Consider the following 13,662-nt stretch of genomic DNA (forward strand, 5'->3'; position numbering starts at 1 on the left):
TTATCCATTTGTCTATCCGTGGATACCTAAGTTCCTTCCATATCTTGGCTGTTGTAAGTAACACTGCAATGAACATAGGGGTGCATATGTCTTTTTGATTTAGTGTTTTGGATTTCTTTGAATACCTATAAGTAGAGCTGGTGGGTCATGTGGTAGTTCCATTTTAATGTTTTGAGGGAATGCCACAGTATTTTCCATAGTGGCTACACTAATCTGTGTTACAACCAACACAGCATTAGCGTTCCCTTTCCCCCACATCTTCACCAGCATTTGTTGTTTGTTGATTTACTGATGATAGCTACTTTGACAGGTGTGAGGTGATCTCATTGTGGTTTTAATTTTCACTTCCCTTATGATTAGTGATGTTGAGCATCTTTTCATATGTCTATTGGCCTTTTCTATGTCCTCTTTAGAGAAGTGTCTCTTCAGGTCATCTGCCCATTTTATAATCAGAAATCTTTTTGGTGTTAAGTTTTATGAGTTCTTCATAAAATTCTGGATACTAATCCCTTAACAGATATATCACTGATGAATATTCTTCTCCCACTCAAAAGGTTGCTTTCTTCATTTTGTCGATGGTTTACTTTGCTTAATATGATTGCAATTCTTAAAGAGTAGATTATAGTACAATATACTACCAAACATAAGCAGAAATGTAATACCTTTAGATGCAATAATTGCCAGTAATTTTAAATATTTAAATTTTTTGAATTTTCTAAATATCCTACAATAACCATGTATTAAATAAAAAAAAATTTAAACACACACATACAACATATGTAACTTATTTTTCTGACTCCAAGTTTCTCTAGAGAGGTAGAGTCAGAGAAAAGAAGTAAGGAGTAAAAGAGTGCGAGGCACATCTTTTTTAAAGCAAGGTTTTACACAAATATTATTAGTTCTGTTATATTAAAAAATTACTATTTTGAATTATTACTTTCTAGCTTTAAACTTAAACAAAACTTAGAGACTGACACCTTCATTGCAGCGCATTTAATCATATCTCCAGATAATATTTCACTTGGAGATCAGTTGATATGTATTTTCCTACCTAAGTAAGTACTAAACTTTATAGTAAAAGGAGACCATTAGATAATGGAAATAGCCAACCTGAACTTACTGGTAAACTTATCACTACATTATGTCTCAGTTAGACCAAAGGATAATATTTGAAAAACCTCTCTCCTAATGAACATTAATTCAGAGAAAGTAGATGGATCATTAAATCTAAATCCCAAGTTTTCCTGTAGCAAAACTGCATGGTAATGAGCTCTGGGTATGGCTGTTCAGACCTGCAGAGTGAGGAAAACAGACTGTGAAAACAAGCCCAAGAAGCCTATCAAAAAGACCGAGATGTCGTCTTCTAAGAAGGGGGAAGACCAAGAGAGAACACAGGTTCACTAAAGGAAAGAAAGGAGTTTGTAAAAAGTAGGAAATTACCAACAGGTAATTCTTCAACTACCACGAAGCAGCAGCAAAAGATGAGGCAGAGTCACTAAGGAAGATTCTTGATGGGGACAAACTGAGTACAGCTCAGGGAATATCCTTGACATGTTGCTGGGCAACTCCAGAACTCGGAAAGAATGGGCACATGGTATGTTAGTAATCACGGGATGCAGTGGGACTGAACCTAAATCAGGTGTCATCCCTTCTCCTTGAACGTGCCTCTGGGGTTGAAAGACAGTCCTGTTACAGAACAGCCAAGTCTGAATACTGAAATTAGAGACAAAAGTACCATACATGTCAGGAATGCAAAAGAGATTAGGACCTAAGCAGTAGTTCTTAAATTTTAATAATCATAATCATCACCCATGGTGTTTATGAAAATGCTCATTCCTGAGCACCATTCCAGAGATACTGGTTCTGGTTTAGCGGGTTTGCATGGGGCCTTCGAAAGCCATGTTTACTAGTACTTTAGAAGATCCTGGTGCAGGTGGTTCGGTTTGTAGACTACATTTTGAGGAGAAATCATAGGCATTTGGGTTGTGTGAATTGACAAATGATGATAATTATAAATTATGGTGTAAATCAGATGATTAATTTTTTGATAAATAATGCACAAAAAGGAATAAAGTGATGTTCACCTAACCTATGAAAGTGAGTTAAAGGTAGTTCCTAGGGCCCTATCACAAGGAGAACTGAAGTTAAGAATTTAGTATGGAGCAGGACTGGGCTGTGCTGGGGCCAGGACGCAGTGAAGGGTATTGTAGCCCAGTCTTGTAACTTGCCTTCTCCAGCATTTTGCCAGTGGAAAACACATTAAAAACAGTAAATAGGATATTCCTGGAGATATTCATTTTTTAAAGTAAACATGAAGGTAAACAAATTTATATGCTATGATTAAGGAAGTGCAGTTATCCCTTAGTATCTGTGGTGGACTGGTTTCAGAACCAGTTCTGGTTTCAGAATTCCCGGGGATACCAAAATCCTCAGACCCTCAGGTCCTCAGTCAGCCCTCCAGATCGGCAAGTGCTGCATCCCTCGATTCAACCAACTGTGATTCTGGGTCGGTTGAATCCTCGGTTGTGAAATTGTGATACAGAGGGCTGACTGTGATTTCTGCCACTGGGAATCGGGCTCAGGTCACAGAAAGGCAGAGAATGGGTGTAAAAATAGGGTTCTGGAGAATTTACATGTATAAATTATTGCCTTTCACTCATAAAGGACATGCTGTCATTTTATCTTTCTAAAAGAAAGGCATTAGTAGCATCTGAGAATTAGTATAATTTCCTCACTTAAGAATGGGGCTTTCTCTTGGCATAAATGCTGTAAGACATATATTGAAGGCACATAATAATGTTATGAAATTCTAAATGTATTTACATAGTGTGCCCAAAAGTTAATACCCTTCATTTCTGTACTCCATAGTGAATGTGAACATGCTAGCCTCGAGTTTCTCACATTTCCATCCTTAAAAGTATTACAACATTTACACAATAAAAGGATGAGTTTCTGATATATGCCTGCTCTCTAAAAGACATTTGTTAGGCTTGATGAATCTTTTATTATCGAAAACTGCATACACCTTGACAAAGTGCACACATAAGTTATCTTATATCTGTTTTCAGTGTTGGTTACTTTTAAATTATTTTGTTTTTACTTTTTATCCCTATTTTAGTTTCAAGTTTATAGTTTTAATGACCTTGACAAAGAAAGAATACCCCTACACAATATGGAGAAAATTTCTTGAATATTTCCTAACCTATTAATACAACATGTCTTGAATTAAAAACAGGTTTCCCTTTTGTGCACATATCAGTTATATAAACCTTTACTGTCTAAATATAATGCCTTCTACTTATAAGCTAAAATAAAAACATTAATGTATGATCTGTGTGATTCACAGAGGACCATGATTGTATACTTAATGTGAAATAGTCATTGCCATCAATATAAAAATACCAATTATTTGGTAATGATATACAATAAATTTAGCAAAAATACCTTATGCAATACTATATAATTTTAAAAGTCTAGAGAGCCATAGGTGCCTTAGTTTAAAAACAGGTTAATTATAAAAATACTTTTCCTTGCCTCTTAACTCTAGCAGGAAATTAAAATAAATAGCTTTTTTTTTGTGAATAATAAGCGAAATAAGCCAGGCAGTGAAAGACAAATACCATATAATCTCACCTATAACAGGAACCTAAACAACAGAACAAAGAAACAAGCAAAATATAACCAAAGACACTGAAATAGAGGACAGACTGACAGTGACCAGAGGGGAGAGAAGAGGGAATTTCAGGGGAGAATGGGAAGGGTTTACAGGAACAAATTTAAAGGACAAAAACTGGACAAAAACTAGAGGGAGGGTGGTAATGGGAAGGAAGTGGGGAGGGTTGGGTGGGTGGGCTGGAATGGGAGTAAAAGGGAGAAAACTGTACTTGAACAATGATTTAAAAAAAAAAAGAAAAAAAATTAGACATGACCTTACTGTAGCGTGAAGTGTGAGAGATAAGATTTTTACCTGGCATGTGTGAAGCCAAAAAATAAAACACCGAAAATTGCTCTTTGGGTTACTTTTTAAAAAAACATTTCTTACATTTAAAAATCAGAACATTAATACTAAATTTCAACTTTTCTCCCTGTGATTAAAGAGAGATGCCATTTACTGAGTATCTCCATTATTCTCAGTTATTGCCATTAAACTTTTCACAAATGAGGAAGCCGAAGCTCACTAAAGTGAAGCAACTCGCTGAAGGTCACCAGCACTGTAAATAGTTAATATATGAACCCAATTTATATCTCTTGAAAGCTCATAAAGCTATTTTCTCTACATCATATTGCATACTTTGACTTTCTGAGTATTTTAAATTATTCTACTTTCTTACTCAACAATGCCTCAAATTATAAGAAACTCCATAAATTTAATGACACATCTTTATGGAAAAGATATTATCACTTAAAGATATAAACTGCATATAGATACATATCTGAATTTCAGAAATGTCAAAAATAAATGTCACACTGTAAGTAATACTACATAACCCACTCTCCCTATGTCCCCTAACCCTAATCCATAATTTCTAATTAATCTGGGTAAGGGTTCCATAAGAACATCAGATTAGAATGCTTAAATATATTTAATTTCAAAACTCAGTTCCATTAACTATCAAAGTTTACTCTTTGAGTTTTCTAGCTCAGATCTGAAGAAGTCTGTCTTATTTGTAGGCGAAAAGGTACTGCTTAAACCACAATATGTAGGTTAAAAAGACTATTTTTAACAGATAAGTAATTCTACAAAATGATGACATAAACTAAATGTTTAATATGTTAGAAGGAATAAACGAACTGTATCTACATCTAGAATACATGAAATCACAAATAATCGGGTGAGACTCTCACAGCTCTGAGAGTGGACCAGCTTAGTTAGACCAGGACCATCTTTTTTGCAATGAACCATGTCTCTGACACACACACTACAGACAAGCACTGGAAGAACAAGTTCATGTAATTCATACATTCTACATTCCTTCTGAATTTATACATTGCTATATTATAAAACCCAATTTTAATATTTCAAATACTAGGTTAATAAGGTAAAAACATTCTTATTAACTTTTTATAAGTGGTAGTGAAATATCTTTCAGCTTCACCATAGTCTTAGCAGTGGACTTTTTCCCCTCCAAAAATGATAAAATGATAAAAAATAAAACCATAAAAAGTTTAAAAACTAAAGGAAAATATGAAGTTGGTGAGTTTTGAAAGACAACCCTATGTGTGGCACCCTACTGCACTTTGATTAGTCATCTCTGTTATGATTTCGTTTCTCATCGCATGTGGCATTCCACAGCATGCTATGGAAATGCAGAGGCCGACAGGCTGTCGGAATTAGAAAATGGCTTGGTTTTTCCAGTTTGTAGTAAATGTAACTTAAAAAGCCAATTTTGTTTCTCAGTTTTGCATATTATTAATATAGAACACATCTGTCTAATTTTAGAGGTGCCAATCATTTTCTTTCTCTGTAAATATGATGCTGAAATATATAAAATATATATTAAATATATGTCATAAACATTGATAAATTTTACCTAGAGGGAAGAAATCAAATTTTTGAAAAGATTCTTAAGGAATACCTGACCGTAACTTATTGAAGTAAATCAATATGCTTAATGCATATTACACAGTCCCCATGAAAACTACCTTAGGTTACAGAACTAAACAGATCAGCATAGATTCTAATTCTATTATAAAGAATAACCATAAACAGTCATGGTTTTGCTGAAAAGCGTTACTTGATAAAAATATTACCTAGGGATAGGTTTCAGAAACACGTCTAGGACAATCAGGTAAGCAGCCTCTCTGGGCGGGCAATCGTGACAATAAATAATAAGTTCAGTACATAAAAGTTCAGTTTAAACAAATAACATACTCTAAAAAAAGCACAGTGGAATTGTTTATGGCTATTACTTTTTATTGAATTCACAAATCATCGTTGCCTGTCTGAAAGTATGGCACTCCATTAGAAACTACGGGTGTAAAAAACACACACAATTTTGCCTGCCAGGGAAAATGCTAGAGTAACTGGCTACACACTGAACTTGGACTGGGATGACGTAGAAGATCAATTGGAAATTTGCGGGCTTTATCACACACACTATGTAAGAGGAAATCTAAAGTTTAAATATTTATCTATAGCCATAATCAGGGATAAGCATCCCATAGTTTTAATTCTCAGACAGGTTCGTTCTATGGGATTCTAATGTAGGGTACTGTACACAAGTTTTCTCCAGATTTTTACATACCTGTATCAGTAAAAAGGCAAATCAATACTCATTAAAGCTAACTAAAGTGCATTGTGGTGAGCCCTACTGCTTGTCACACAAGTGCTAGAAGAGTACTGAGTTAAGACAGTTAAGTGGTATAAATTTTACCTCAAAATGACTTCTCTGTCAACCGTGTTAAATTCAAAGATTTAAAATTTAAACTAATGTCAGATAAAATCCAAGAAGCCCAATGAATAATTAAAATATTAAAAAGTCCTTTTTATGAGTCAGTTATGTGCTCAAATTTAAAAGAACCTTAAAGGATAACTCATTTTACTTTTTTATTTTTCATAAATCTTCATGATACATAAAATTCAGACATCCAATTTCTAGTATTTCCAAGTTCAATTAAATGTTCTTGCTTAATGTATTGTGGCAAGACACTCCTTGGAGAGACTGTTCTGATCCATTATTAAAGGGGCAAAATTCTCAATGACTATCTTACTTGAAAATGTTGCTTCAACATAAGTATATTGGTTATAGAATTCTAGTTGCTCAATGCAGAAAATTCAGAAAATAAAATTTAAAAATATCTTTCCCCCTACTCAAGGATTTCTAATACAGTGATTATCAAAAAATACCACTTTTTTCAGTTGGCATTTGTAGTTCCAGAAAAATCTTTCATAGGGATTTAGATGAAATTTCTATGCATGTCTGTGACTTAAAAAGAGTAGCATACTAGAAATATCAAGTACAAGCAAACCACACAGAGGTTTCCAGGCTATGACAGCTCATCTGGTACTAGTCAGACAATGACCTATCATGTGTACTCCATGCTTTTCATATAACAGAGCTCAAACACGGATGAAAAGCTGCCATCACAATCGGCACAGCCACTGTAAAATGTATGATGTATATTTAAATTCTCAGTGGCACTTGTGAATGTAGATGACTTGGATGAAGCACCTTTAAGATAAATATTTATACATGTTCATTAACCAAGTCCAAATAAGTCATCTTCATGTTGGATGTCTCAGAAGACCAAAGTTGTTGTGATCTGTGTCAAGTGTACCCTAGAAACAGACCAAACAGTGAACTGTGCCCTGTATTTTAAAAATACAATATTAAATCTACTTTATATTTTATAAGTAAGTATATACATCATAATTTTTAAGTGTCAGTTAAAGTCTGGCTAGGGTTATATGTATTGTGTGTATTTGTTTTAAAATTCTAAAAAAGTTCATTTTTAGCTTGAAAACTTTAATAACTGAAGAGCTTATAAAATATATAAAACAGTGGTTATTCCTGACAACTCATTAAAAGGATTTGAAGAGCTTTTAAAAAACATAAACGTCCATCCTCACCCCCTCTCTCTTTCCTGCCTGCACAGTTCAATCTAAGGCCACTAAGTTATGGTAAGCAAAGTAAGTATCCATTGGTGTGAGCGTAAAGGGTGAGACAGATGAGTTTTATATCAGGAGATTAATCATGTAAGAATATATATTAAAGATAATGGGAGCCAGTTTTCTGTCAGGGAATTACAAATACGGACAGGAGAAAAATAGAATGGTTTATAATACCAATAAGCACAAGAAATATAGATATAAATGTGTATGTGTATAAATTTACATGCAGGCATACTTTGGAGATATTTTAGGTTTGGTTCGAGATAACCACAATAAAGAGAATATTGAATAAAGCAAGTCATGCAAATATCTTGGTTTCCTAGTCCATATAAAAGTTATATTCACACTACACTGTATTTTTTTAAGTGTGCAGTATCATTATGTCTAAAAATACAATGTACATACACACACACCTTACCAAATGTGACACAGAGATACAAAGTGAGCAAATGCTACTGAAAGATGGTGCTGATAGATCTGCTCAATGTAGGGCTGCCACAAACCTTCAATTTGTAAAAAACACAGATTCTCTAAAGTGCAATAAAATTAAGTCCAATAAAACAAGGTGTGCCTATACATGCATCTAGTCCTTGGCATTGTCTACTGAGAAGATCTAGCAGGAGCAACATCCCAGTAACAATGAGCACATCTAGTACCAATATCTTGGTTTCTAAATACCATTCTCTACTTAAAAGGAACCAGAGCTCTGTGGATAAATAGCTGGTTCCAGGAATAGGATAATGGAAAGTACATGTTGAGCCAGGAACATTTTTAGTAAGAAAATAATTCAAAGACTGCTGATCATGTCAAAAGAACACAGATGCCAATTTGAAGTGGCAGAAGCCAGCCCAGAGTAGCTTCTGTTAACCACATTTGGGACAATTTGAAAATCAAAATAAATAATGATAATAACCAGTATAACCCATTGGGAAAACACAGAAAATGAAAATTTGATGAGGAATAGGATATTTACATAGTTCCAACTTTCTCCCCCTCACAAATTACCTATTAATTAGAAAGGGGAAGAGAATGGGGAAGACTTTCATATAATTCCTAGTCTGAACAACTAAAGTTAACATCACTATCTATGGTTCAAATAAAGATGGTGTGTCACCTGTTAGAAAGTATAAAATGAACCTAAAAACAAGAAAAGACCAGAAAAACACAAAGTGAAAGACATTTTACAAAATAATTATCCTGTAATCTTCAAAGAGGCAAGATAATAAAAGTCAAAAAATGACCAAAACTAGAGACTACAGCCCTGACAGTGTGGCTCAGTGGACTGAATGTCAGCGTACAAACCAAAGGGTTGCTGGTTCAATTTCCAGTCAGGTCACATACCTAGGTTGCAGTCCAGGTCCCCAGTAGGGGGTATGCAAGAGGCAACCACACGTTTATATTTCTCTCCCTCTTTTTCACCCTCCCTTCCCCTCTCTCTAAAAATAAATACATAAAATCTTTAAAAAAATCCTGGAGACTACAGAAACATGAAAATTAAATGCAGCAAGTGATCCTGTACTGGCTCCTTTTGCCATAAAGGATGTTACTGGACAAATGGCAAAAGTTGAATAGGGTCTGAAATTTAGATGGTAACAATGTATTAACATTAGCTTCCTGATTTTGGGGGGGTTATATTTTGGAAATGTGGGAGGATGAAAAAACACTAACAGTTATAAAGCAGAAGTTACAAATATACTCTCTGAAAGATTACTCAAGTAGCAGTATAGATGTATGGTCTTCAAATACTTTTGTTGATATACCCCAATACTAAAAATATTTAAGTATGTACCTTTTCATAAGTGTGTATATATAAAGTTATATACTTGTCCCATAGCATGAACATATTGTTTAAATTATAAAACAGACTCAGACATAGAAATTAAAATGGTATATAACACAGGACTATGTTGATCTAATCAGTCATCTTGTCTACCTCCTGTGATGCTAACACTTCATTTGGAGGCCTCTAGTGAAGGGAATTGATAAAAGGGGAGATGAGACTAGTACACCTATTTAGATAGCTTTTAAAATAGAAGGAACTGATAGAATGAGAAAAAAGTGAGGCATTGAATTAAGTTGGTAGGAGTAGAGAGAAGGAGCTAAGAGCAGACTAGAGAATCATTTAAGAGAGAAAACTCTTACAGGACTCAGGAAGCGATGTTCTGTATGGAACAAGGATGGGGAAGGCTTGAAGATGATTCCAGGTATTTGGCTTGGGTGAACTGATGGAAGTACAGATGGAACAAATAAGAGATGGGTGAGATGGAAGAGGAAGAATAAAATATATTGTTTTTCCAGGCATATAGCATTCACTGCCAATAGTATTTTCACAACATGGTGAAGAGCAAGAAAGACATAATTCATGTTGATAGAAAGCAATGAACTAGCTCCATTGAAAACAAATGTAGTTCACTGTCTAGATAGATGCTGCCTAAATCAAATGTCTTCAAAGCATAGCCTTACAGAAAAAGGTATGTTTTGTGCATGTGGGTTTCCAAGTGTTGGTATGTGTGCAGATTTGTGTCTCCATGTGTACACATGTTACAGTATACGTGCATCCATGTAGCTGGTCATTTTTCATAGAAACTAAGTGACTACCTAGGTTTGTGAAGTATTGATAAGACAAAGAAAGTCTTATCATGCCATATTCATGGGTTTGGGTAAAATAAAAATTCATTCTATATACAAACATTGAATCATTATATCATATACCTGAAACTAATATAATGTTATAGTCAATTATATCTCACTTAAAAAAAGCCATTCCACTTTTAGGTGTATTGTTATTAAATGCATTTTATTAGAAGTACACTTAGATGTATTTTATCTTTCACATGCTAAAACTTAAAATTATGTATTTAGATATGATGGGTCTTCATACACTTTTGTGGAATTTCTGTAAAAGTAACAAGCATAATCATTGACATAATGACATAAAGCCCACTGCAAAAAGCCTATTACTTAAAAGACAAAGTCATGTATAAATCTACCATACTGCTGAGAGGATACATGGCAATATTTTAGAGTTTCCCTCAGTGTGTAAAGTTTGGAGACAATGTTAACAGGTAAATAATGTTTAAAATACAGTGCATTTTTAAACATATACTAAATTATATACCCTCACCTTGTATTATTTAAATTTGAAGCTAAATAAATTATTTCCTATTTGGGAGTAATATTTTTATACTAAAAGTTGACACTTCTTAGACTTAATAATCCTGACTACCACAGAGAAAGGAAGTTAGATATGTGTTTTATGGCCACAACAATTTTACACTCACTTCCCTACACCTAAAGTTATTGGCAACTAATTCACTTCCTTTCTCTGGCAGTAACTACTTCTGCCTCAACTTTTCATGACATTAAAGTACATGAACATGGCAAGTGTACCCAGTATTACCTAATAACATTCCACTGAAGCAAAGACAGAAAAATAAAGGACAAATTATATTAACTTGCATTCTGGGTTTCTTTGAGGCCCCAAGGTGACACTAATTTTCTAGACTCAGATATTAATAATCTACTGCTTGTCCAATTGAATGGCTTCTGCAGCAATGCACTGACTTATAAAGCATGGCATTATCTGCCAGTGCTTTCTTCTCAGGGCCCAATACTAGCAAGCATCTTCAAGAGAAAATGTAAACAGAAATATACTACCTGGTGGTCAGGAATGAAAGTCTTCAAAAGCAGGGAAAACAGAGTTGATACACCACAAATATTCAGAAAATGAATTGTTTCCTTAACTTTCAGTTTAACTGTTATATTGAACTTAATTTTTTCATTGGAAAAAGGTATAAGTTGATAACAGTCATGTTGGTATGATAAACATACAAATCCGTTTCAGTGCTGTTGTTCTTATGGTAAACTATGACACTGCAAAAATCAGATACCACCTTTGGATGAAATCTCAAAAAGTTGGTTGATTTTAGCTATTCAATCACTGGGTAAACAGAGTATAGCAAATACAATGCAAGTTTTCTAACAGTGTGCCATTCTAATGGATTTCCATTCAGAGTCCACAGGCCTATTTATTCTCTGGTAGAGAGGAAAAAACAAAAACAAAAAACATCTTACCTGTCTCATGATATACTCCCAAACTACTTGAAACATGTTTCCTTGCATTCTCAATATTCATTAATAAAGTTACTACATAACTTAAAGCCACTCTTTGCATTTAATATAATGCTACATATTTATAGTAGTATAGAACCTTTTCAAAAGAATGTATGCAAAAAAACACATTTATTAGAGGTGATAAATCCTTTTTCAAAAATAGCTTTCCTAATTTGCTTATTGAGGGTAGGAGAAAACCATGAACAAAATATTTACCTAGAATTGTTCTTTATTACAAAGAGTTCCATAAGATAACTAAAATCTATAGTATGCAACTAATTTTTTTATTCAAATATAATTTCTGGATAGCATTTTTAAATTATATAATAAAACCTTTTGATATTAAATATATTCCCTCTTAAATATGGATCTTAAGAAAATAAATGGAAAATAATTCTTGATATTGTATATTTTAAAACCTTGGGCAAATGATTTATTTATTATGAAATAAAGTGAACACCATGTTCTATTTTAATAATCATTGTATAAGTATTTTAATAAATGTGTTATTTTCAAAAACCTTTAAATAGCCCTTTTTCTATATCCAAATGCTCTTCTGCATTTTTTAAATTAAAAAAAAAGTTTACTGATGGCCTTTGGGTAAGTAGGAGCAAATCATTTTAACTAATGGTAAAAAGAATATTTTTGGTTCCATGATCATATAGGAATTCAGTATCAATTATAATTTACTCTAGGACAGATAAAGGCATATAAGTGGCATTTAAAAAAGGATGGCTTAATATCCATATTGAGATACAGTTAATTTTCCACTGTCTATTTAAGGAAGAACAATTCAATTAATCCACAGCTGACCAGAATGTCTTAGTTCAAATATATTCAATATTTCTGTCAAATGAATCAAAGCATTAGGAGTCTAGCTATTCACTAACATATTTTAAAGATACGCAATAATCTTAAACTTTAGATTTCTAACACTGAAGGCTATAATAATGATACTCAAAAGATATAACTTCAGTAGTTTATATCTGGAGATGAACTATTAAACAACCTTATTAGAGATTTCATCCTTTCTACTTAGCTAAAATAAATATCAGAAATAAATTTTAGAATATAAAAACTAGTTTTCTCAAAAAACACACCTTATAAACATTCGAAATATACTTATTTATTTAAAATGAGTCCTCTATAAAAAATTTTGGATTTTATTGGTTATTCTTCTAGTTAACATTTATATCTATTACTATATATATCTTTCTCTGGTCAAAACAAATTTCTGTGACTCAAGTCAGAATTTCCCTGCTAGCCTCTGTTTCTTAGGTGTGGCACACTAGTAGAGGTTGCCTTTATTTTGGCTACCACAGTACTGTTTGATAAGCTACCATAATATAGAGAATACCCAGAACAGCTAAAAAAAATATTTCATAGAGGAAATTTCTGTAATTTAGTAGAACTGTTTATCCCATAACTTAAGGACAATAAAATACCCATGGCGATATAGTTTTTATCGATGTATTTTATCGATAAAGTACATTAGGCTAAAATGTTGTTCCTTCATATTACAATCCCTTTAAAGTTAGGAAGTTGGCCATAGGTATCAAAACAACACGTTTTCTTACAGGCTTTCCCTCTTACCTTAGAAGATGAAGAATCACACTCCTGACATATCCACCCATAGCCTGTTTGTTTAGGAGACTTTTTCAGAGGAGGATCCAGACAGCCAAAATGGTAGCACAGTCTGCATTCATCACACCTGCAAGGTAAACAGATTTGTGATATACCTAAATAATATTTTTAAAACCCTCTTTCAAAGATAAATAGCAAACTATTGCACATTTCAACTTTAACATTGTTAATTCTACCATTACCTCATAAGATTATTAATGTTTATGACAAAAAACAATCTAAACATGAAATCATAATGGTAGAAAAAACAAAATATAACAGTAAATCTAACAAAAAAATATCATTCAGAACAC

General features: G+C 33.3%; 1 protein-coding gene across 6 annotated transcripts in view; it reads right to left on the minus strand.

The window, feature by feature from the left end:
• The window catches only part of PHF14 (PHD finger protein 14), a 183,221-nt gene that overhangs the window by 52,765 nt on the left and 116,794 nt on the right, over window positions 1-13,662 (minus strand). For 4 of the 6 annotated variants that reach the window (XR_004899612.1, XM_036010574.1, XM_036010572.1 and 1 more), the window contains exon 17: window positions 13,319-13,436. Coding sequence is in view for 5 of the 6 variants with exons in the window: in XM_036010574.1 (XP_035866467.1) it covers window positions 13,319-13,436 (118 nt within the window). In the remaining variant the exon portion in view is untranslated. Of the gene's footprint in view, window positions 1-10,433; window positions 11,648-12,943; window positions 13,437-13,662 lie in introns of those variants that run through there. The other 2 variants (XM_036010573.1, XM_036010571.1) reach the window with 2 other exon arrangements.

This window comes from Phyllostomus discolor, chromosome 10 (assembly GCF_004126475.2).
Source record: "Phyllostomus discolor isolate MPI-MPIP mPhyDis1 chromosome 10, mPhyDis1.pri.v3, whole genome shotgun sequence".
In the NCBI taxonomy this organism is placed as follows: Eukaryota; Metazoa; Chordata; class Mammalia; order Chiroptera; family Phyllostomidae; genus Phyllostomus; species Phyllostomus discolor.